At 35.2% G+C, this 25,688-nt stretch overlaps 2 protein-coding genes across 3 annotated transcripts; both read left to right on the top strand.

Annotated features, from left to right (window-relative positions):
* Positions 1-15: 15 nt before the first annotated feature.
* On the top strand, positions 16-25,257 carry mats (MOB kinase activator-like 1). Of its 2 annotated transcripts, none has more exons than XM_089107132.1 (2): positions 16-107; positions 21,052-25,257. In XM_089107132.1, exon 2 carries the CDS (start codon positions 21,053-21,055, stop codon positions 21,695-21,697), a length of 645 nt encoding a protein of 214 aa, XP_088963258.1. In that variant the 5' UTR covers positions 16-107; position 21,052; the 3' UTR covers positions 21,698-25,257. The 2 variants fall into 2 exon arrangements, with proteins under 2 accessions (XP_088963258.1, XP_088963259.1); XM_089107133.1 differs by lacking the exon at positions 16-107 and adding an exon at positions 18,409-18,534.
* On the top strand, positions 38-21,047 carry LOC148939246 (uncharacterized). The gene is made up of 2 exons (XM_089107131.1): positions 38-61; positions 18,340-21,047. Exon 2 carries the CDS (start codon positions 18,396-18,398, stop codon positions 19,293-19,295), a length of 900 nt encoding a protein of 299 aa, XP_088963257.1. The 5' UTR covers positions 38-61; positions 18,340-18,395; the 3' UTR covers positions 19,296-21,047.
* Positions 25,258-25,688: the final 431 nt, after the last annotated feature.

Genomic DNA, 25,688 nt, shown 5'->3' with positions numbered 1-25,688 from the left:
TATTGGAAGAAAGACAAGAAAACAATTGACAGAATATTCTCAAGATAGCCTAGCAAAAAAGGTTAGTTAAAGCAAAGAGAGAATCAGAATTCATAGTCATTTTAAAGGTGAGGATACTGAATAACAATTTTTTCGCAGCTCATGCTATAAAAATGTGTAGTAGTGGTTGATTTTCTTTCTGTGTGGGTTTGACAATGGAACCTGAAAGGGATTTGGCAAATAGGTTATATTTTGTCCATTATTCTGTTTAGTAGAAGGTGAACGTATGGTATCGTTTTGTTCTCCAAAAGAAAAAAAAAACTAAGTTAAAATTCTAATTTAGCCACTTTTGGCTATCCTGGAAAGGGGTTAAGTTAGGAAGCTGGAACTTTCAGGGATGGGTGTACAGGCTAAACTATGTCCCAGGAAGGTATTTTGGTAAATATATACCTACCAAATCATATTATTGAGTTAGGAATAAAGTGAATACACCATTTGATAGCCTACCTTTTTTTATGCTGATTACAAATATAATAGCTAATCATTTCTATTGGAAATGATTTTCAGCCCCCCTGTAACCTAACTCCCACCCCCATATGTGCAAATATATATCCTGAATTGACATATATAGGGGGGGGGGGCTAAGATTCATTTCCAATAGAAATGGTTGTTATAGCCTATTTGAAATCAGCACAAAAAAAAGGCATCAAGTGGTAGGCCTATATTCACTTTATTTGAAACTCATTAATATGATTTGGTATATAGTTACCGGTATTTTGAAGAGGAAAATTCTACTTTAGCTACTTTTAGTTATCTTTTAAAGGGGTTAGGTTAGGAAAATGGAACTTTCAAGGATGGGTCTACAGGCTTAAATGTGTCCAGTGAAGGTATTCTGAAATACCTACCTCCACTCCTTCTCTCTTTAGAAGGTCCTGAAATTTGCCTACATGACCTATTGAAATTTTGATAAAACAACATTTTACCTTAATTTTCAGTTATCAGTTTCTTTTTTTAGGCCTATGGCTTTAGTTCTGAAAATGTAGTTCCAGCTATTTGAGTAGAATTTTAAGCCATATCAATGTTTTTTTTTCCAAAATTTAAGAAATGTATTTGCATATCTTTAAAACCTTATAAATTAGGATTGGGCAAAGTTGTGAAGCTGAAAGCAATTTTGTTGTACTTCATTTAAGCAGAAGATCTATTTTGCAAGGTTTCATTTTTATGACACACAAGTTCAAGTTCTTTATTAATCAATAAAACACAGATGTTTAAAGGTCATGACTCACTAGAGGGAGAAGGAGTGGAGGTAGGTACTTCAAAATACCTTCCTGGGACATACTTTAGCCTGTAGACCTATCCCTGAAAGTTTCATTTTCCTAACACAACCGCTTAACAAGATAGCCAAAAGTAGCTAGTGTAGAATTTTACCAAAACTAGGGTATGGTTTCACAGGAGGCTCATTATCTTAAATAACACTTGCCAGTAATAGCCTAGGATGATCTTGTATTTGCTGGTCAGTGAAGATTGTTTGCTGACTGATCAGATGAGTTCCTAAATAATTGCCAGGGCATTTTGCACCATTCTTTGTCAACTGATGACTGAACTCAATACTGATATAAGAGACTATTACCTGGTCTAACAAGTTCTGTAGATTCATCACCCAATTAAAAAAGAATTTGCTATTATTTTTGTTTTCTGACACCACAGGTTTCAACACTGGTTAGCAGGGGGTCCCAAGAGTCATTTCATTAGGGGGCAATGTTTGTAAATTTTACCAAATCAATACATGATTTATCCCAAATATTCTGCAGAAATCAAGAATTTTGCTAAATTTTGGGCAATTTTGCAATATTTCTGTCAAAATTTTCACCTTCACTGAAAATTTTACCAAATGCCAAAACTGTTGGAGAGGCAGCATACCCCTCCTCCCCCCTTGGATGCCCCTGCTGGTTGGATGTGGGTAAATTTTTTGCAGTTCATATTAGCCTATTGACTTAAAAATAAAGTGAACATACCACTTGATGCCTTAATTTATGCTCTTTACAAATATAATAATCTCTTCTATTGCAAATTCAAATCTACCCACCCCCCTAATGTGCAAATATGCACTTTAGGCCTAAATTGTAACCACACAAAGAAGTTATCAACACTAGTTCAGTTATTGAAAAGTGGTTGAAAATATATCAGTAGTTTATAAATAAGTTGTTCAAGAGTAACATATTCCAAAAATACTTATTTATAACAATTTGAACCTCATTTACTGGGAAACTCAAATATAAAGTGTTTTCCTACCATTTCAAGTTTGTTGAATGCCATCAACAAAAATAGTGCTGAATTTTGCTATTCAAAACTTTGCTGTTGACAATTCATGGTATATTCCAATTCAGGGTATATATTTGCACATTAGGGGGAGGGGGGATAGGTAAATTTGAATTTGCAATAGAACCAATAATTATATTTATAAAGAGCATAAAAAAAGGGATCAAGTGGTATGTTCACTTTATTTGTAAGTCAATAATAAGAACTGCAAAAAATTTCTGGACACATGTAGTGCAGCAAGTATTTTTAAAATACTTGGAACCAAAGAACAGGGTTGGTACCCACTTTGCTGAAAACACCTTATGGTTGGATTTAAGGCAAGAATTCAAAAATCGTACAATATGAACTTTTAAACCTATATAGACTCCAGTAACTTTGAGGTTTAAGAAGAAAAACAATAGATCAAGAAGTAACATAACAACACTTTAAGAAATTTAAAAATAAATTTCTTGTGAATTATTGTCTCGATTTATCAGTAGTTGTACTGAACCAATCGTGCTCAAAATCCTCCTCAGGGCCATACTGTGGTGTTTCTTTTGTGGATGGTGAAGATTTCTCCACAGTAAAGTACAGACGGTCTTGTATCATAGTACTATCCTTTCCTGCCTAGATTAAAGCTTATTCCTATAGGCAATGCAAAGAATTCCCCCTAAAAAAAAGTCCCTCCAGATCCTACCCTAAATGCTAATGAAATTGATCCGTTTTTGCCCCATCTTGGCTGGTCAAGCTTTCTATCACAAAGCTCAAATTCTGAGAATAGGACAATGATCAGTGTTGGAGCTAATGTCACCATAGATGATAATGGCTTTTAAGAGGTTCTTTCTAGGAGCTCAAAATAAAGGGAACAAATTTCCGCAATCAAAAGTAATTCCCCTCTCCCAGTCCAAGCTTCTCTTCTCAAAACTTGGACATTTACATCAAAATTACTCCTAATACCCCCATTGAGATAACAGATATTACTACAATAATGGTTGCAATTTTCGAATTGTTAAAATCAATGTTTTCTCTTAACATTCACTGTGATGGATCTTTGCTAATAGCTGTCCAAGATCAGAAATCAGCAGATATAATACTTAATCTAAAATCTCTTCTGAATACCTCAATTAATTCATCTAAATGGAACCCAAAACAATCCCCAACAAAAATAGTAGTATGTCATGTTCCCCTAGAAATACCAATTCAGGAGTTAAAAGAAGGGTTCTCAGATAGGGCTGGTAACACAATCACTGTAGAAGATGTCACTCAACTGGGTAAACCCAACTCTAATGGATTAAAAACAAGTAGATCTTTCTTATTTACACTGAAGGAAAAAATTAATATCCCAGAAAAGTTATTCCTATTTGGGCATATCGAACCACACAAGGAATCCAAGCCAAAGCCTATCCAGTGTCATAAGTGTCTAAAACAGGGACACACAACAAATAAATGCAATTAAATTCTCCTAGCCTGTAGTAATTGTAAAGGCTCCCATCCTAAAGAGTTGACAACTTGCAACAACACTCAGCCTACATGTATCAATTGTAAAGGCCCACATGAATCCACCAATAAATCACAATGCCCTGCATATAAGAAAAGAGCACTAACACTCCAAATAGCAACAGAGAAGGCCATTCCATGCCCTTTTGCCCATGCCCTTATTGATTTAGCTGTTGCTACCCCTCCAAACCTGAATACATATTTCAACCCCAGAAGTGTCAGTTTCTCTACAATTGACCTACAAATTGTGTCATTAAATATTTTGAATAAAATTTATATAAATAAAATTGATAGTCTATGTACTAAACACTTTGCCATAGTTTGCTCTCTAAACAAACCTGCTGAAACTCTATCACATACCTCCAAATATATCAACACTAAAGCAAATTGGCCTATGTCCCAAAATAAGCTAAATGATGAAATTACAAGTTTCACCCAAAATTCATGCATTTCAAATGCAACAGTTGACACAAAAGCTGAAATCTTGGCACCATTACTGATAAATACAGCTAATCATGCTATCCCCAGGACAACACCTAGGAAAACATTCCCAAAGCATGGTGGACCAATGAGTGCCAAAATAAATAGAGAACAAAAAAGGCAGCTAGGAGAACATTCCTAAAAAAAACCATTACTTACTACATGTATAAAAAAATTACAAGCAGAATCTAATCTAAAAAGGACTATAATAAATGCCAAATATAACTACCGGAATAATTTTGCAAATAATCTCTCCTGAGAACACATGGGCCGATGATACATAAAGTTGTAAGCCACGTCTGTAGGAAAAAGACTTCCCCCAACCCACTCCTGTATGAGCTTATACATAATAATACCCACTATGACAATGATAATGAAAAAGCTAAGCAATTTGCCTCTCTTTTTGTTAATAAGATAACATCAAACAATTGCAGCAAAACATCCCCAATTCCTATGAACCCTAGTTACCAACCTCGCCCAGGATCCGAGTATATAACCAGTCCATTTTCAATTTAGGAAATGAATAATGCAATTCATCATATTAGGACCAAGACTAGTGGCAGCTATGACAATATACACCCTACATGGATAAAGAATCTCTCCCCTTCATACAAACATGAGTTTCTAAATTGTTATAATCATGCTTTGGCTTCATCTGCATTCCTCAATATCTGGAAATGTTTGTCCCTCCTACCGATCCTAAAGAAAAATAAACCCAAAAATTTACCTGAGTCTTATAGGCCCATAATGATTACTCTTGTGATGGGGAAAATAATGGATAAAATGATCTATTATCAACTCCTCTGGTTTGTTGAAAAAAATAATATGATCCCTCACACTCAAACTGGTTTCAGGAAACACCACTCCTCAACAGATGCTTTCATATTATTCACAAATGCAGTAAATGAATCATTCTCAAAAAATAATGTCCTAGTTGCAGCTTTTCTAGATTTTGAAGGGGCATATGACCATGTAAACCACCAAATCCTCTTAAATAAACTTGCAAACCTTGGACTACCCCCCAAGCTAGTATCCGTTATAAAATTGTTCATAGAACTGCGAAGTTTCATTGTTTGTGTAGGTTCAGCCTCATCACCTCAAAAGACAATAACCAAAGGCCTTACTCAGGGAGCAGTCCGCAGCTGCCTCCTCTTTGCCCTATATCTCTGGGACATGAACCTTCCCCACACGAATATACAATATACTTATGATCTGGTACTATGTTCATCTGGCAACACTTTTGACATTGCACAGTCGAAGCTGCATAAGTCACTATCCCAGCTTGAAAATTTCTGTCAGTACACAGATTTACCCATTGCGCCCACCAAGTAAAAAATAATCCAATTTCAAAGAAAGCGAAACCATGTTAATGTAAGACTAACTCTAAATGGAACAACTATTCCAGAAGATAATCATATTAACTACATAGGTCTCATGCTTGACCAAAAACTTAATTTCCACCTCCACATTTCAAACACAATAAAAAAATCCTATAGAAAAACAAGTATACTAAAAAGACTTCTTTCCACACCCTGGGGCTGTAAGGAGAAAACTTTACTCCAGTTTTATAAATCACATATAAGACCCCATATTGACTATGGGCTCATTGTCTATGGTGCATTTGCAAAGACCCAGATGCAAAAAATTGAAACAATACAAAATGATATAATACGTCTCATATTTGGTCTTAGGAGACACACAAGCACCAAGTTTCTGCTTATGGAGAGTGGATTAACAACAATAAGGGAGAGACGTAGCTTTCTCTTGATAAAACATCTTACAAAAATTGAATCAAATAGCTCACACACTCTATATAATTGGTTAAGAAATCCACCCATGTATAGAGGAATTGCAGTTGAGTATACCAATATTCAGAAGAAGTTCCCTGTACCCGCAAAGTATATTGCACCTACTTTTTTCCCCAATCCCCTCCATGGAATTGGTCAATCCCCATAATAAATACTGATTTCTCAAAGTGGACTACAGATATAACCCCCGTTGCTTTTGTCCAGAAAAAATTTGCCGAACTTACTACAATCGCTTATAAAAACTATTTCCAAATATTTTTTGGTGGGTCCAAAATAAATGAGAAGGTAGCAAGTAGTGCTTTTCTTCCTCACTTAAAAATTGCAATGGGTGAGAGATTGTATAATAATGTATCTATAATGTATGCAGAGTTAAATGCCATAATCATGGCACTAGAACCCCTTATGGAAAACCAACCTCTTATTGCTAATTCTAATAATATTATAGTTTATTCCGACTCTTTATCAAGCCTTGAGTTTCTGTCTTCAGCTCCTCGGTATAAGTTGGACATAGACACTTATCATTCTCTTAGTACTATTGATAATCTTGCTTCAAGTGGAATTAGATCTCTCCTCCAGTATATTCCTAGCCACTCTGGTATAAGTGGTAATCATCAGGTTGATGAAATAGCAAAAAATGCTAAAAATATTGACCAGCCAAGTAGGAGACCATACTGCATTAGAGATATTTATTGATGGAGACTATCAGATACTATGTTTAATAAAAATAATCCTATCCTTTCCCCCTTTCCCAATAAGTATTTTTCTAAAATTTATCATAGAATTCGTTCTGGAACAAATGGACTAAATTATCTTGCATTCTCGTACCAGTTTCCTATTTCAAGTGGTTCAGTTGCCCTGTTCCCTCTCTGCAGGTTTTGTAATATGAATAATGAAACAATTGACCACTGCCTATTTGAATGTAATATGCTGACGTCTGCACAACATACCTTGCATTTTAAACTGTTAAATTGCTTCAAACACCACAAAATCTCACTATCAGCCAAGAGCCTAGCCAACTATACCTGCACACAGAGCATAGAAATCGACATCTATCATCTCATAATTGAACTCCTAGAGTCAAAAGATCTACTGAAAGATATCTGAAAATATCTAATAATCATGAGGCAATCAAGCCAGTAGCTCTGTAGCCCACAGAGTGAAGCAAAAGGAAAAGGGCTAAAGCCCGCCTGCTGTTAAATACAAGAACAAGAAGAAGTTAGTTCTGCTTCAGATTTTTATTGATTTTTATGGTTTTCCATAAAGAAAATTCAAATTTTACAATATGTTTCTATTATTGCATTTCAACTGTATCTTAAAGAGATGCATAAATTGGTCATAATGTGAAAGATTGAACCTGTGGATAGTTTTCACCACAATGACAAAGGCCACATAAAATTGAACAACAGATCCTAATGAACAAAATTCATTAACTATAAACTCAGGTTTTTAATTCATTTTGAATTCTAGCGCCAATTACTGTAAACCAATGTTTGAACTTGGTACTAAAGCAGATTCCAGGTTTTAAAAACTTGGGTTTGAATATGATAGAAAACACAATGGCTGAATACAATTGATAGCAGACTCAAGTAGAACCCAGACTTCTGAAAACGACTGGTGCAGAGCTGTGTTTTAACCTGGTGTCTGAAAACGTAGCTTATGTAATCTTGAGTTGGCACACTTCTTGAAAAGTTTTTGATCATGTCCTCTTGTCCTTGAAGAGATCTCTGGTTGAAAGACATTTTGGATAAGTTCTCTATGGATGAGCTGCTTGAATGCCATAATCATATCCCCTCTCTTTAGGCAAAAAGTCAGTGAAGGTAAATTTAGTTTTTAAGCCTGGAGGGGTAGGGAATATTATGGAAACCCCAGGTGATTTTAGTTTTATGTCTCTGAACTGCTTCTAGAATTTCTTGGTCAGATTTATTAATTGGGAATGCATATACCAAAATCTACCTTAGGTCAAATTAAACCTTTATAGAGCTTTGAAATAACTGATGGTGAATGACTACTGAAAGTTCTCTTAAATATACCAAGAGTCTGACTGGCCTTTGCTGCCACAGTTTGGGCATACAAACTGAACTTTAGCTGTTCATCAACTAAGAGACCCAGATCGTATTCAGCATGACTACTGATAATAAGTTGCCTTTTTTTGTCCATTGACTCAATTGAGTACTGGTGTCTTGAATTTTTATTACCACAGTGGATAACCTTGCATTTCTGGACATTGAACTTCAGCTTCCAAGTCTCTGCCCAGCAAGTAAATGAGTCCAAGTTTGCTTGAATGGATTCTATTTTTGCTGTTACAAGGTGCATCATTAATGAAAATATTAAATAAAGCTGGGCCCAGGACTGTGCTATGAAGTACTCCACTTCTTACTTTCACAACATTAGAGAGAAATGATTGTATATTTATCCCTAAATACTTTAACTGTTTGACTGTGCCTTAAGGTACTCCTCTTCTTGGTTCCACAACAGAGAGAAATGATATAGAATGAGTGTTGAGATGTGGTGAAAACTGATATATAATCTCTTTTGATTCCAGCAAATATTTTTGATATACCCCTTTATTATTGGTTTGGAGGGGGGGGGGTAGTAGTGCCCTTTTCATTGCAAGAATATTTGTATATGTAGCTTAAAATATACATTCACACACCTACCAACACAGAGGTAGAAAAGGCAGGCCATATTGAGCCTTGCTAGGAAATTTCTTGGGATTATGGGAATGCTAGTAGGAATTTATTTTCAGCAATTTTGTATGATAGTGTTTGTCTTCGTTTATTTACGTAAACTAAAATATTACATGTGCGTAACCATGTGTAAATAATGTATTTAACATCAGAAAACCATATTGTAGTGTGGGCCATGTAGAAGATCAGAATTTACGTCTGTACAAATAGCAATATCCCTCTTTGTACGCCCAAAATTCTGTATTAAAAATTTCAAAGGACTTTAGCAAAACTACTGACTTTACAAATTTTGACAATATAATAAAATTTTGGCTGCAATGCAACATTTTAATTCTGAAAACTGAAAGTAAAAAATCTGAAAGCAGAAAACTGTAAATTAGGGTGCTACCAATCAATTTACAATAGCTGATATATACAATTTAAGAGCAGGAAACTTGTAGGTTTAAAAATCATACCTTGGTTAGGTCTGGGAATGATTTTAAAAATAGTCAGATTTTTTTTTTACAAGTTTTTCTACTAAGAGTTAGAAATTAAAACAAGCGGAAATTATAATGAGTAGGGTTCAAAAACCCTTTGTTTTCTAAAAGCAAGAATATAATTTGTACTTCACTGAAAAAAAATTCAAATGAATGTGCATTGTCAGTTTAATATACATGTACTGATATTTGTTCCTTAGAATCTTAATTAATTTTTGATTTCTTAATGTTAAAAAAGTGAAAACATTTAAAAGAATTTTTCCAGCAAAAATGCAAATTATATTTTTCCTTTTAGAAAGCATAGGGGTTTTGAACCCTGATCATATTAATTTCTGCTTGTTTTGAGTTTGGCTGTTATTTATTTTAATTTCTGTTCATTTTGGGTTTCATTTATTTATTGATAAATAAATGTTATAACCAATGTTACAATCTAGTTATAACCAATACGGTGTTTGGTCATAAAATGGCTCATAAACTAACATGGTATTCACGTGATGGAAAGATAGTAAACCTTATTGATTATGCTATAGTAAACCGAATACTTGCAGGATCAACACAAGATACTAGTGTACAGAGCAGTGCCGTTATTGGTGTTAAAAGTAAAGATCACCATCTAGTAGTGTCAAGGGTTAATTTAAAGCTGAAATATCGGAAGGGTAACTACCTCCGGAGAAGTTATGTTGGTAGACTCCAGGATAAGAATTCGAGAGAAACTTTCCAGGAACAGTTGAATACTAAAGTTGAGAGTTTAAAATTTGATAATGTGGAAGATGGTTGGAATAATTCTAGAGAAATAACGTGTAAAGTTGCGGAAAGAGCATTAGGCAGGTAACCTAGAACTACAACCAAGAATATTAGTGGCTAATATTTATATTTATTAGAAAGGATAAAAGACTTCTATAAGAACTATCTGAGCGATAGATCTTATGAAAACAAAAGAAATGTAAAGAAAGTGGAGAAATCACTGAAATATGAACTAAGGAGTTGTGAAGTGGAGGCCAAGGATAAAATTGCCGAGGATCTGGAAAATGCAGATAGACGGCATAGTAGTAAAATATTGTACTGGAATGTCAACAAATTAAGAGGGAATAGTCAATCTGGACTTGTCCCAGTTAAAGATAGGAATGGGGTCGCAATTAGCGATAAGGAAAAAACTAAAGCGATATGGGCCGAACATTTTGAGAACTTGCTTAACCGAGATAGAGTTGCAGGAAAAAATATAGAGGAAAATGAAAAAGTTTGTGATACCTTGGATGTGAAGGAAGATTTGTTTTGTGAGGAGGAATTAGTAACAGTACTAAAAGGATTAAAGAATAATAAGGTTCCAGGTGCTGATAGGCTGGTAAATGAGTTTCTTAAATATGGTGGCTCTGAGGTTAGAAAGAAGTTACTGAAGATTATGAATATGACTTTTGAAAAAGGGGAAGTACCTAACGATTTTGGAAAACCTTAATTAAGCCACTTTATAAGAACGGTGATAAGAGTGAGTGTGGTAAATATCGGGGCATTAGTCTGGTCTCAGTAGGTACCAAATTACTTAGTAATATGATAATTTTTAGACTAAGAGATGCTGTAGACAAAGTTTTAAGAGAAAAACAGTTCGGTTTTAGAAAAGGTAAAGGATGTGTCGACCAAATTTTCATAGGCTAATAAGTGAGAAGTGCCTGAGTTGTCAAACATCTTTGGTCCTCAGTTTTATAGATTATGAGCAAGCGTTCGATTCTGTTGATAGAAGAGCCTTAGTAAAGGTTTTATCCTTGTATGGTATACCAGACAAATACATTAAAGTGATTAGTGCTATGTACGAGAATAACACTGCTGCGGTTAAGGTAGGAAATGAGGTTAGCAGTTGGTTTTGTATTAAATCAGGAGTTGAGCAGGGTTGTGTTCTATCCCCCTTTATATGGATTATTTTGATGGACTTTGTTTTAAAAAATTCAAATTATATTCTTCCTTTTAGAAAGCATAGGGGTTTGAACCCTAATCATATTAATTTCTGCTTGTTTTGAGTTTCTGTTATTTATTTTAATTTCTGTTCGTTTGGGTTTCATTTATTTATTGATACTGATTTGTGGTAGTTTTATGGTTTGTATATTACCGTATTTGATTCTATTTTCGTTTATTTTTTGTCTTTTCATTTTTTGGAGTTCTTTACTTTTTTTGGAAAACTTGTTTTGTGGAAAAAGGTTTTTAATTAATTTCTGTTTGTTTTATATTGACATTGTCTTTTTCACTGAATTAAATAAAAAAAAACGAGTTTTTCTAACTGAAAGTAAGGAATGATGTTAAAACTTAAAACGAACAGAAATTATCCCGTATATGAAAGGGGCTGTCCCCTCCTCAACGCCTTGCTCTTTATGCTAAATTTTTTTATTGTTTTAAAAAGTCAAACTTTAGCGTAAAGAGAGAGGCGTTGAGGAGGGGACAGCCCCTGTCATATATGGAATAATTTCTGTTCGTTTTAATTTTTAACGTTGTTCCTTACTTTCAGTTAGAAAAACTCGTTTTTCTTATTTAATTTTTGAACGTTTTTGAATTAATGCAGGTTTTAATTTTGGCTCACCGTACATAAACAATTAAAATAAAATTTACATATTAATTTTACTTTTATTTGGTTAAATAGCTTTCTCGAAACTTGTTTAATTTTATTTACGAACGTTTTTATTAGTAATAAATATACATAACTTAAGAATTAACTTACGTAACGAACTTCTATATTCATATATTTTTAATACGTATATTAGGGGGCTTGCCCCCTAGTCAATACCTCGCTCTTTAAGCTAAAGTTCGAATTTTGTTCCAATTCTTTAAAAATGACCCCTTAATCACAAAGGCTATTATTTAGAATAAATAGCTCTTATGAAAGTACTAAAAATCTTTGACTTAAAGAGCAAGGCATTGACTAGGGGGTAAACCCAATCATACACGTAATATTTTCTGTACGTTTTAAGTTTTGATGTTACTCCTTATTTTCAGTTGGAGAACTTGTTTTTGTTATATTTAATTTATGATCTTTTTTTTAAATAATGCTGGGAAATCCGGCGCTCCCTTCATAGCAATGTCCCTTCCCACATGAAAACTTCCTTCGTTGAAAGATCCTCCCACATAACTCCCGACCCAACCACCTCCCTACTAACAGAAAAAATACCACCTGAGAACGTCTGTATATTTCATAATAACCAATACTATATGTTAACATTGGGTAAAGTTCATAACTTTCAGCCCTCCCCCCGGGACTTCGGGGATTAAATTATCCTAAAGGACATAGTTATCATATTTTCAGCCATGCTGAACAAAATGGCTATCTCAAAATTTTGATCAGGTGCCTTTGGGAAAAAATGAGCGTGGGAGGGGGCTTAGTTGCCCTCCATTGTTTTTGATCACTTAAAAAGGGCACTAGAACTTTTAATTTATGTTCCAATGAGTCCTCCCACGATATTCTAGGGCCACTGGGTCGATATGATCGCCCCTGGGAAAAAAACAACAACAAATAAACATGCATCTGTGATCTTTCTTCTGGCAAAAAATCCAAAATTCCACATTTTTGTAGATAGGAGCTTGAAACCTCTAAAGTAGGGTTCTCTGATGAATATGATGGTGTGATTGTCATTAAGGCTCTATAACTTTTAGGGGGTCTTTCCCCCTTTTTTCGAAAATCAGCCAAATTTGGCTGAAATGGCACGTTGATGCCAATGACAATTTGGCTGAAACTTCTGATGGGTTGGACTAAACTTGATGAAAGTTATATATTTGAATTCAGCATTTAAATCTGATTTTTTTGCTGTATCTATTGGTATCAAAAACCCGTTTTCTAGAGTTTAGGTTACCATTGAGCCGGGTTGCTCCTTACTTACAGTTTGTTACCACAAACTGTTTGAAAACAAAATAATATTTTGAATCTTTCTGGTTATTCTAGTTTGGCCTGCTATTTATATGTTGGAAAAACTTTTTCATAATTTTTGACAGCATAAACTCTTTTGAAAATTGTGACACAAATAGTAGTGTTTAATTTAGTCATATACATCCTCTAGTAACTTAATTCCCTCAGTTGTTCTAGGTATATTGCTGAAATGTCTTATTAGCAACCAGCATGCAAATAGTGTGTGTTTTATTTAATTTTAAAGTAATATTTAGTTTTTAAGCATAATGGGCAAATTACATAACTGTGGAAGTTGACCTACCCAGTAACCTTAGAGATGTAATTACTAGACCATTCAGCTATGCTGATCAAAATTGATGTCTTAAAGTTTTGATTGGAACTGTCTGGGAAATTATGAGGTAAAGAGAAGGGCTGATTGCCCTCCAATCTTTTTTTGCTCTTAAGAGGGCACTAGAACCTTTCATTTTCAATCAAATTAGCTCCTTTAAAATATCTGATATTACTAGCTACAATAGAGCATTACTGCCTTATATGTCCTATAGTGATTATATGCCCTTTTAATACTTGCATGCATATAGGTTTTTAATTCAATTGAAACTCCTAAACGTTCCCTAATGCTTGTTGTGGGGGATGTTGAACTAACCAAAAGACAATATTTGCATCATAATAATAGTTCTTCTACTCCTGCAACTATTGCTACTCCTACGTAAGCTTGACGTAATTACGTTCTACATTTTCTCTTTTATACATTCTCTCGTATTACATCTACATTTCTCTTCCCATCACCCTCCTTCTGTGAAAAGAGGGGTAATAATCTCTTTAGGTGACAGAGTTTTAAAAATCTGTTCCTGTAATTATATAAATTCTGAATTAAACTATGTCAAGGATATTCTTTTCTGCAATGGTTACCCAATCAAACTTATTGAAAATATCATAGATAGACGATTGAAAAAGATAAAACAACAAAATTGGGAGCCCGTCCCCCTTGATTCAGTTACCCCGGTAATTGAGAAAAAAAAATTTCATCACTTTACCATATATCCCGAAACTTGGTGATAAAGTTGGAAAAATAAAAAAAAACATGATCTCTCTGTTTCTTTCAAAACTGAACAAAAAGTTGAACATTTTTTCAGATCAGGAAAGGATAAACTGACCCTTTACTGGGTAGTGGTGTCTACAGAATTCCGTTTTTATGTGATAAATTTTACATTAAGTCCCTGAGACTAAAAAATAACAATGACAACTTTGATTCGGCATTGGCTTCGCATATTTTCGTAAATTCGACCTATCTAGTTCTTTTTGACCAGGCAACCTTAATATCTACTGTAAATGGCCTACCACAAAGTTTTAAAGAGGTAGTTGAGATAAAAAAAAAATACATGAACCGAAATTTACTAGTAAATAGAGATACTGGAGATATTTCATTAAACCCAATTTACAACAGTTTAATTTTTGGAGGACTCAATCAATATTTTCACCCAGTATAACTTAAAAGAACCTATTTGCACATCAAATGATGAACGAATTTGTAGGCCAGCCAAGGCTATAGCAAAACAGGATTATTGCCCAATCATCTTGGTAGATTTCTTTTTCATTGATTCCAACCTGGTTCTTATTTAGTTTATGTTCTGTTGTTGACAAGTAAACTTCAAAAGGTTCGATTTTCGTTAGGTTTCTTTTCTTTCTTTTTTGTTTAGCACTGAGGACTACTCGGCGGAGGTCGTTGTCGAAATATTTCTTATTTCTTCTTCTTCATGGTTCGCCACTGGCTGACAAAATCCTCAGTTTTTTCACCTTTTTTTATTTTATTTGTCATTTTGTTATTTTCTTTCCTCTCTGAGTTTCATTTGCTACTCTTACTACTGTTACTAAACTATTGGCTGCTGCTACTACTACAACTAATAAACCTAAGATAATTAAGGCGGAAATTTTGGCAATTTTATACCTGTATTGAAATACATCAAAACACACTATGCCCATATAGGTTGTCAAGAGGACGTATCAGCAATACTTCAAGACTGGTTGATGATATTAAGTTAAAAATTTCATCGTGTGTTGAAGGAGATGGAGAAAAAAGGACCTATTTGCATACTGCTACTACAACCATTGCTACTTATAATTACTGAAGTTTCCAACAATGCTGAAAAAATTGATGTCTCAAAACTTTGTTTAGATATTTGTTATGGGAAATGATTGTTGTGGGGGGGGGGTATTTCTCTCAAATCATTGGACTCTTAAAAAGAGCACTATAACTGCCAATTTAAAATCAAATGAGACCCATCTGAATTTTATACAACCATCTATTCCATAAAAACCTAATATACCTCAGGACATAACAAAGCCTTTGCCCCAGGGTTCTGGGGAGGGGGCGGTCGTGCCAACCCTGGAAACATTGTTACACATTCTTTGGACTGTTTTAAACAAAATTGCCATTTCACAGTTTCAATCAGATGGATTTGTTGAAAAGAGGAGTAGTTTGTTGGGGGGTGGGGTGCTACTTGACCTCTATCACTATTGACTCTTAAAAGGGAACAAGAACTTCCAGTTTCAACCAAATGAGCCACCTCTAAACATTATACATTAATCCCTTCCATAAAAACCTTAAATGCCCCAGGGGTATAATTTAAAACCCTTGTCCTCAGCCTTTGGTGGTTTGTATCAATCTCAAAAGCTTTTTTATATAATATTTGGACTATTTTGAATAAAAGGACTGTCACAAAATATCTAGTGGATACATATAAAGAAAACACAAAGTGTTTGTGTGTGGGGGGAGGGGGGTAGCTGCAATCTGATCACTTTGACTCTTAAAAAGGGCACTATAACTTATGATTACCAATCCAATGAGTCCCCTCCAAATCATATATGACCACCCTTTTTGCAAGAACCTTGTATGCCCCAAGGCCATGCAGCCCTTTCCCTGAGACTCACTAGACTTACAACTCTTTCCCTGATAGCTATAGGGGGGGGGGGTCTTCCTCACAGCATAACTTCTGGAGCCTTCAACTACAATGAATAAAACTTTTATTTCCAAGTTTTGATGGGAGGTGTTAAGGCAAATGCTGTGCGTAGAGACAGGGTGATTGCTCTCAAATCACTTTGACTCTTAAAAAAGGGCATTATAACTTCCAATTTCAAATCAAATAAGCCCCATCTGATATTTATATGATTAAATAAAAAACCTAATATGTCCTCATAAAATAACTTACAGCCCTATTCCCAAGGCTTTTGGGGTTTATGTATTCCGTAGAAACATTGTTATAAGTTATTTGGAATATTTTGAAAAAAATCGCTGTCTCATAATCTCAATCAGATGCATTTGGTGAAAAAAGGCATTGTTTTAAATATCTCCTGGGCATAACTTACAACCCTTGCCCCTAATCTCTAGGGTTTGTTTCAACCCCAAAAGTCTTTTTACATGATAGTTAGACTATTTTGAATGGAATGGCTATCTCAAAATTTCTATTCAATGCATTTTGGGACAACACGATGTGTGTTGGTGGTATCTGCGGTCTGATCACTTTGGCTCTTAAAAAGAACACTAGAGCGTCTGATTACCAATCCAATGAGCCCCCTCCGAAGTTATTTGATCACACTTTCTATAAAAAAACTTATTTACCCCCAGGGCATAACTTACAACCCTCGCTCTGAGGGCTGGGGGGATTTTTTAACCTCAAGACATAATTTCCAGACCTTTCAAATACTTTGAACAAAATGGCTATCTCAAAGTTTTGAATGGAAGTGTTTGGTGAAATGATAGGTGTGTGGGGGGGGGGACATTTGATCACTTTCAACTAATAAAAAGGGCACTAGTCCTCTCAATTTCCAATCGAATGAGCTCTTTTTGAAGCTTCTACAACAAAACTTTCTATAAAAACCTTACCATAGGGCATAACTTACGACCCTTGTCCTGAGGGCTATGGGGGGTGGGGTGTTTGTCATTCTAAAAGACATAATTTCCAGACCTTTCAACTACATTGAACAAAATGTCCATATCAAAATGCTGAAATGTCTAGGGAAATGATGGGCGTAGGGGGTTATTGTCCCTTCCATTACTTTTCCATTCAAATGAACTCTTTTTGATGTTTTTACAACAACACATTTTATAAAAAATCTTATATGCCCCCAGGGCATAACTTTCAACCTTAGTACTGAGGGCTGTATGGGGGGCTATCATACTCAAAGATATAATTTCCAGGCCCTTCACTATGTTCAACAAAATGGCTGTATCAAAATGTTGATCATGACCGTTTGGGGAAATGATGGGCGTGGGGGGGCATTTGCCCTCTGATCGCTTTTGATTATTAATAAGGACAATTGGCCTCTCAATTCTCAATTGAATGAGCCCTTTTTGAAGTTTCTATGACATCACTTTCTGTAAAAAAGTATATTTTCCCTCAGGGTATAACTTACAACCTTTGCCCTGGGGGCGTTGGGGGTTTGTCACCCTCATAGACATAATTTCCAGGCGTTTCAACTACGTTGAACAAAATGGCTATATCAAAATTTTGATTGGATGTGTTCAGGGAAATCGTGGGCGTGAGAGGGGTGTTACATGCCCTTTAATCACTTTCGACTATGAAACAGGGCTCTAGTCCTTTCAATTTCCCATTGAATGAGCCCTTTTTGATTTTCTATGACAGTGCTTTCTATATAACGTTATATGCCCTCAAGGCATAGCTTACAACCCTTGCCCTGAGGGTGTGGGGGTTTGTCATCCTCACACCTAATTTTCAGAACTTTCAACTACGTTGAACAAAATGGTTATTTCAAAATTTTGATTGGATGTGTTTGGGGAAAAAATGGACGTGAGAGGGGAGTTAGTTGCCCTCCAATCACTTTCGACTATTAAAAAGGGCACTAGGCCTTTCAATTTCCAATGGAATGAGCGCTTTGAAGTTTCTACAAAAAAAAACTTGTATTGCCCCTCTTAAGGGTCAGAACCTGTTGATTGATGGTCGACCAAGGGTTGATATACATTTTTCATTTTTGATTTGCTTCCATGGCGTTCTCATCCTTTGGTTCCTTATATTGTACTGTATATGTCCCCAATTTCAGGAGGTTTATGAGTTAATACCGCCCTCCCCTTTGAGGATACCCATTACATAACGGCTTCTTAGTATCTTGGAAAGCAAATGTGTTATATAAATGAAACACTCAAGAAGGAATCCAGGATATAATATATACCTTGGGAAGGTCTTTTCAAGCTACTAAATCTATCTAATTCGTATTTATAGGTCTTAGAAGATTGTATGTGACACTGGTTTTCTGTCACACAACCTCCAACAATGCCATGTGTTCATGGAGTTGGCTCCAACAAAGCCAACTAGCCTTATCACAGGATGAAACTTCTAGTGAAAATGCCTCAAATGGACTGCCTCAATGGATGTTTCAACTTCTGAAGAACATTGATATGAGCATCAATTCAGAAGGTGAAGTCAATGATATAGATAATAGGCTACAAGCAGCTCATTTACTTGCAAGAGAAATGATTAACGCATCTACTATCTTAAATTCACTTGTGTCAGTTATAGTGCATATTGTCTTACCTCAATATAGCTTACCTCTCAGAATGTATGCCCAGGCATACAAATCGGCAAGGAATGATCTGTTGGAAAATAGAGATTTATCTATAAGATCAGCTCGAATTGCCCACCAGTGGCTTTATATGGTAACATTGACGCCCGGTGTGAATCTGAATGATGCTCAGATATTGGAGTCTTTAGAATTTATGAGAAGGCAAAAGAATGATGATCCAGAATTTACTTTGGGAGCTATTGCAAAAAGACCGAAGAAGCTGCAAGAAGTAGTTTCTGTTCCAGGGGCCTCTTTTACTTCAGTCTTAGCACATCTAGAAGATTATCTCTTTGTAGAGCCTCCCTCATTTGTAAATCCTCCTCACATTGATGAAGAGGATCTACTGACTGAAGAGGAACTATCTAGACTTATGAGAGAAGGAGTAAATACTAGACAAGTTCAACCAAATAATGGATCCTCAATTTTAATGACAAAGAACTATCTTTTATCTTCTGATACTGATTCAGAACCATTACCTGCTATACTACCAAGGTTGAAGGTTAGAAGAAGGAGACTAAGAGCAAAGGATTTATATGACCCTTACTTCAGAGATAGTTCTACTGAGCCAGATAGTGGCACAACAGCTTCCAGTGCTTCTGAATCAGAGACCACATGATCACCTCCCCACTCTCCTACTGTTCCTATTTAGATTTCCACAAAAATATTGAATTTTAATTTTGGGTTTTCAGTCTTTTTCTACCTGGTAAGAACATGGAACGATTTCCGAGTTTCATTCACCTGCCTCAACTATGTTCCAAGATATAAAAAAAAACTGATATACATATATGTTGCCATGAATGTCTATAATTGGTGGATGTCAAGATTCACTGGTCAATTTCTTTATGCCTTTTATTTCTTGTTGGATTTAGTCAGCATTGCCATTGAACTTTTTCATTTCAATACAAGGTTTGATGACGACAGGTTAGGTTGACTTAGGTTTTATATATATATATATATATATATATATATATATATATATATATATATATATATATATATATATATATATATATATATCCATATATATATATAATCCATAAGATCAAGTTATTAACCTTGTCATCTCTATGTGTGGAAGGGGGTAAATTTGCCACGAAAGTTTTGGTAGGATTATCATGAGTTGTTGCTTAGATGTGAACCCCTCTATCCTCTCTAAGATTGCTAATCTAATATAAAATATAATAGTATTGCTTAAGTCTAAAGACCTTAGATTGCTAGCAACCAATCAAAGCCATTTTAAGGGAATCTCTATGTGTGTTCTCTTTATGGATGACTAGTAGAAAATCATTTATTTAAACCTTAAGCAAAAAACAAGGGGAAACTTCACTTTTAGGCCCAGAAATAGTCCATTTTGTTGCCAGCTTCTGATCTCTTCTTTTAACTTTTTTTAAGTGACTTCTGTCTATAGTTTCCTTGCTGATGGCTTGCACTTTACTTATAAATTTAAACAAAATTTTGGAGGAAACTGTTACTTTGGTCTTGGTATACTCTAACTTCAGATCCACTTATGACATTCCCGCGCCCCCCTCAGCCTTGTATTTTGCCTGAAGAAAAATCCTATTTTAAATGATCTGCAGGAGTCTCTCCTTAAGCTCATCAAACAGACCATAGTTTAGTACAGGTTCAAGCATCAGGTAGGGGAATCCACATCTTTGGGCCTAAAAATGGTGTTGTGACCAAATTCACATCCCTCCCCCAACCCTCGGTAGTTAATCATCAAATATACTTAATGGAAAATAACGCTATTTTAAACAATGTCTGTCCTTCATTTATAAATGGTAATCAGAACATAGTCTATTATTAATTAAAGCATCTTTTAAGGAGAAACTACGTTTTTGGGCCTACAAATGTTCCCTTTTGTGACCATTCTTTGATCACTCTTGTGGAAGACCTAACTTGAATTGGCTATCTTAATGTAATTCCTCAAACATTTGAAGTCTTGTACCTTAAGGTCTTGTTGAAGCAGCAATTTTTAATAGCGCTTATTTTTCTTTTTGAAAAGCATATTTTTAGATTGTTTTTTGGTTTTTCTTATGTATTTTATATTCTGTGGAATCGTTCCGTGTACTTACCAGGTTAACTCCAGATTATTCCCAAAGGGTTTGAATAGGAGAAAACGCTTCCAATGTTGTTTGTATATTCGTTACTGAAAATCAGCTTGAACAAGGCCTATAAAGAAGATCTATCAATCAATCCATTGAAGTCAGTAAATGTGATTCCTTCCCTTATTTGGATTAAATAAAAAAAGTGTCTTTGAATATTAAGAGGGTCGTCATTATATAAGAGAGTCAAGAGTTAACTGGAAGAGTGCCTGGAACGCATCCATGATTTACATCTTCTTCTTCTTTGAATATAACTTTTCATTCTTTCAGAATGAGTTTCCTTTTTGGGAGTAAAAATGTCAAGACGTTTAAACCCAAAAAGAACATCCCAGAAGGAACCCATCAGTATGACCTGATGAAACAGGCCGCTGCAACTCTTGGCTCTGGCAATCTACGATTGGCTGTTGCCCTTCCAGACGGTGAAGATTTGAATGAATGGATTGCTGTAAATACGGTTGATTTCTTCAATCAGATTAATATGCTGTATGGAACTATAACTGAGTATTGCACAGAAGAAAGTTGTACGGTTATGTCCGCTGGGCCTAAGTACGAATACCATTGGGCTGATGGACAAACGGTGAAAAAACCTATTAAGTGCTCTGCCCCAAAGTATATAGACTACTTAATGACCTGGGTACAAGACCAGCTAGATGACGAAACCCTCTTCCCCTCTAAAATTGGAGTTCCTTTTCCCAAGAATTTTTTGTCGATTGCGAAAACGATATTGAAAAGATTATTCCGAGTTTATGCTCATATTTATCACCAGCATTTTAGTCGAATTGTAGATCTTGGAGAGGAAGCACATTTGAATACGTCTTTTAAGCATTTCATATTTTTTGTTGATGAATTCAGCCTCATAGATAGGAGGGAGTTACAACCTTTGCAAGAACTCATTGATAATTTTGTTAACAACTAGGAAGAATACTCTAATTTTAGTGTGTAATACCGTGGTAGTAAATATCACATGATTATATTGTTTGTTTGTTGAGTATTTTTATGTTGTTCTGCTGCTGTTCTGCTTTAACCATTTGCTGGTACTTTAATTTTTTATTTTCAGAAAAAATTCAACAGTCAATCTATTTCAGAACAAAGAGAAAAACAAAGTGGGTGTACGTTTTTTTCCTTAAATAAAAAGGTTCTTTTTTGAAACTTATTTTTTGAAAAAAGCTTTTTTACCCTTTTGACGCTCGCTGGGGTTTAGAGGAGGGCAGGGGCGTCCCGAGGCTCATTTTACTGGGGGGGCGATCTTTGTAAATTTTACCGAATAGCTACCTGATTTTTGCTGAATTTTCTGCTGAAATCAAGAATTTTGCAAAATTTCAGCCAATTTTGCAAAATTACTGCCGAAATTTTCGCCATCGGTGAAAAATTTTACCCAATGCTAAAAAAGTTGGAGGAGCGGCTCGCCCCCACCTTGGGAAACCCGTGGAGGAGGGTCAAGGGTATTACGCTCTTGTAGATTAAATTTACTGCTAGCAACTCCCTGCATCACCAAGCCGCCTGAGGCCAAAATAGCTATGCACGGTCCTCTGTCCCCATTTCATGACTCTAACCAAAAAAAAAAAAAATGGGGTTTTTGATGCTTTTAGGTCCATCCTTTAACGCCTAGTTGCAGTGAAGAGGAATGTAATAAGTAAGGGGCTACAAAATTCAGGGCTGAATTTTTGTATTATGCTAATAGTGTGGTTTTCGTTTCAAACTAGTCTTTATATAGGTGAAGTTGTCATTGCAAGCAAAGAAGCATTAAGTGTAGATTTATTAGCTTTGTTCAATCGTATGGAATCCCCCTCATCATGATTTTCATGCCCAAAGTGACCAAGGAATTTTGCCATGACCTTTGACCAAAATAAACCGTTTCCATTTCAGGCTACCTCATATTGCTGGGAAGTGAATACATAGTGCTGAAAAAAAAATGTATTATGAGTGTGTACCCACAGTGGATGATGTACACTCGCACTGAGTGTACGGACATAGCCTGTAAGTACAGGCTATGTGCGTTGAAAGAAAATAAATACATCGTGCTTTAAAAAAAAGAAATATATTGTGAGTATGTGCTTACAGTAGAGGATGTACACTCACACTAAGTATGTACACATAGTCTGTGAGTACAGGATGTCTCACGTTGAAAGAAAGTAAATACATAGTGCTTGAAAAAAAAAATAAATATATTGTGAGTATGCACTCACAGTAGAGGATGTACATTCACACTGAGTATGTACAGATGGTCTGTTAATACAGGCCTATCTCACATCGAAATAAAGTCAATACATAGCGCTAAAAAAAAAAATAATTAAATTGTAAGTATGTAATCAAAGTAGATAATGTAAACTCACACTGAGTATGTACACATAGATGTAATCAGAGGCTATCTCACGTTGAAAGAAAGTAAATAGAAAGTGCTTGAAAAAAAAAGAAATATATTGTTAGTATGTACTTACACACATAGATACTATATACTTAGTTCTTGAAAAAAAATAAATATATTGTGAGTATGATTCTGGAAATGGTAGGATTGAACAATAATGGATATTTAAATATTCTTATTAGTCAAATTGTAACAAATTTGTCACAAAGCTCAAGAGTCAAGCCTCTATCTAGTTTTTCTAATAGGCATGGGTCCACAAATCCTCTTGGAGATGGAAAGAATATCAAATAGCAACAAATGGGCGATATTACATATTTGGAGTCTGAGATGTAGGTTTGGTTCAAAGCCTGGGTATTTTATAATTCTGCAGTAAAAAATTAGAAGGGTTTACAAGCCAAAAAGAAAGTATATTAGTCGTCTGTAAATTTTTTAGATTTTCATTTTAAAATTTTCTGCTCTCTCCCCCCCCCCCTGACAAGTCACATTAACTTTGTTCACATATCAAACACAGTTTCGACCCTTAGGGGAGAGTGGGTTCAGGAGAGCTTTTTCATTAGTGTGGAACGGGAGCAGAAATAGGAAGTTTTCAATCCTTCCCAATGATATTTTCTATTAAGCTTAATGACTAAATTATATATAAGGTAGAGCAGGGGGACCATTTTCTGCAAAATCGGGGATGACATCTATACAGTGCTCAGTAAAAGATATTCAGCTTGTTGTTGAAATGGTTGTTGTTTAATAATTCTGATGTAATTTCTCCAATCCAGAAGAGTTGTCACTTGAAATTCAGTCATTGTCAGTGACTTGTCTGTCAGTGTCACTTGAAATTCAGACATTGTCATTGACTTGTCTCTCAGTGTCACTGAAGAGGGTCACCAGAAGAGTGTCACATGATATTCAGTCACTGTCAGTGAAATTCAGTCAGTGACTTGGCTGGGTGTATAGATAGATGTATCCAATCAAATTTTTGGGGGACCCAATGGGATTCCGAGGGGATCTAGTATTAAGAAAATATAATTTTGATGTCCAATATCCAAATATGTGCATAATCTTTACGTTTATTGTACAATGTCTAAGGGGGGTGGGCTATAAATCCATTTCCTCCTCTCTGTATGAAAGAATGAGAGTTAATTTTATCCCCGTCTACACTTTGCCTTTAAAAAGGAGTGTCCACAAAAACTCTTCTCTCAAAAGTTATCACCCTTTAGTAGGGGTTTAGCTCCATCATTTTTATCGAGGGGGGGGGGGCAGGAGGAGTCCATATCCGTATAGTCAAGAGGCATAGGCTATATAAAAAAAAATTCTACCGATTGTTGGGGAAGGCAACTGCCCCCCCCCCCTCGAAACGACACCCCTGCTATTTAGTAAGTCTAAATAATTGCAATGAATCTGTAGCTCTATTGGTTTTGTTTGGTTAGAGATCTTATTGTCGTTTTATTTAATCATTGTAGCACATTTATCCAATGTGCTACATGTCTTGTTAACATCCTTTTCTGAAGCATTACAATGAATCTCTACCTCTGCTGATTTCATTTGGTTTGACTGATTAATGTTCTGTTTAGCCATTGTGATGCATCCAATATGCTGCATATCTTGTTAACATCCTTTGCTGAAGCATTGCAATGAATCTGTAGCTCTGCTGATTTCATTTGGTTGGAGATCTTATTATAGGTCTGTTAGTTATTGTGATGTATCTATTGTGCTGCATATCTTGTTAACATTCTTTGCTGAAGTATTGCAATGAATCTGTAGCTCTGCTGATTCCATTTGGTTGAAGATCTTATCATTGTGGTGTTGAATCCAATGTGCTGTATACTTTATCTTAATGGTTCAGCACTATCTTCAACTACTTTTGTTATATGTGCTATTATTCAGTTTTACCATAATGCATATTAATATACAGAATGACTTTATCTGCCCTTATTTTTATTGCCTTTGTTCACTGTAATGACAATTTTAGTTCTGCCCTTTCGTTTTTATTATATTTAGAAGGTTTATTTTGCTGGTGATGCGATTTTGCTTGAAATTCTATGCTTTTGGTATGTTGTGTATTTAGAACGTGACGTATGTTATGTATACCTCGATAATAAATATATTAAATTTTAGATCGACTTTTAAGTTTAAGGTGAAGCTTTTGCATTGTGGATTTTACTAAAGTAATAGAAGCGTTTTTTTTTTTTTTCCATAAACTTTAGAATGTAATTGGCTAATTTTAACACAGGATGTCCATTACAATCCTTCTTCTTTTTCCAAGTACATTAACATAATAGTCGAAGCCCCCCCCCCCCCCCCACCTGCATATGATGGAGAAGTCAAAATTATAGCCAAAGCTTGTATAATAAACAAAGAAAGAGTAGAAAAAATCAAAATGATTGCAAAAACAGAAGAAAATTATATGATTAACGTAGTAAACCTTGGTAACAACCAAAAACATCTTGATTTTCGTGAAAAGATGAGCCCAAAGGACCTATTCTCGGAAGCAGCCAGGGTAAATATACCCAAGTCTTGATATGCACTTTCTTTTACTCAAATTTTACTGAAA

The sequence above is a fragment of the Artemia sp. Qi Xiang Cuo genome, chromosome 21, assembly GCF_049724085.1.
Source record: "Artemia sp. Qi Xiang Cuo chromosome 21, ASM4972408v1, whole genome shotgun sequence".
NCBI classification, from domain to species: domain Eukaryota; kingdom Metazoa; phylum Arthropoda; class Branchiopoda; order Anostraca; family Artemiidae; genus Artemia; species Artemia sp. Qi Xiang Cuo.
This window is presented reverse-complemented; position numbering and strand designations above follow the sequence as displayed.

Coding starts and splice junctions, on each gene's coding strand:
- LOC148939246 (XM_089107131.1), top strand. CDS start 18,396: ATGTGTTCATGGAGTTGGCTCCAACAAAGCCAACTAGCCTTATCACAG.
- mats (XM_089107132.1), top strand. CDS start 21,053: ATGAGTTTCCTTTTTGGGAGTAAAAATGTCAAGACGTTTAAACCCAAA.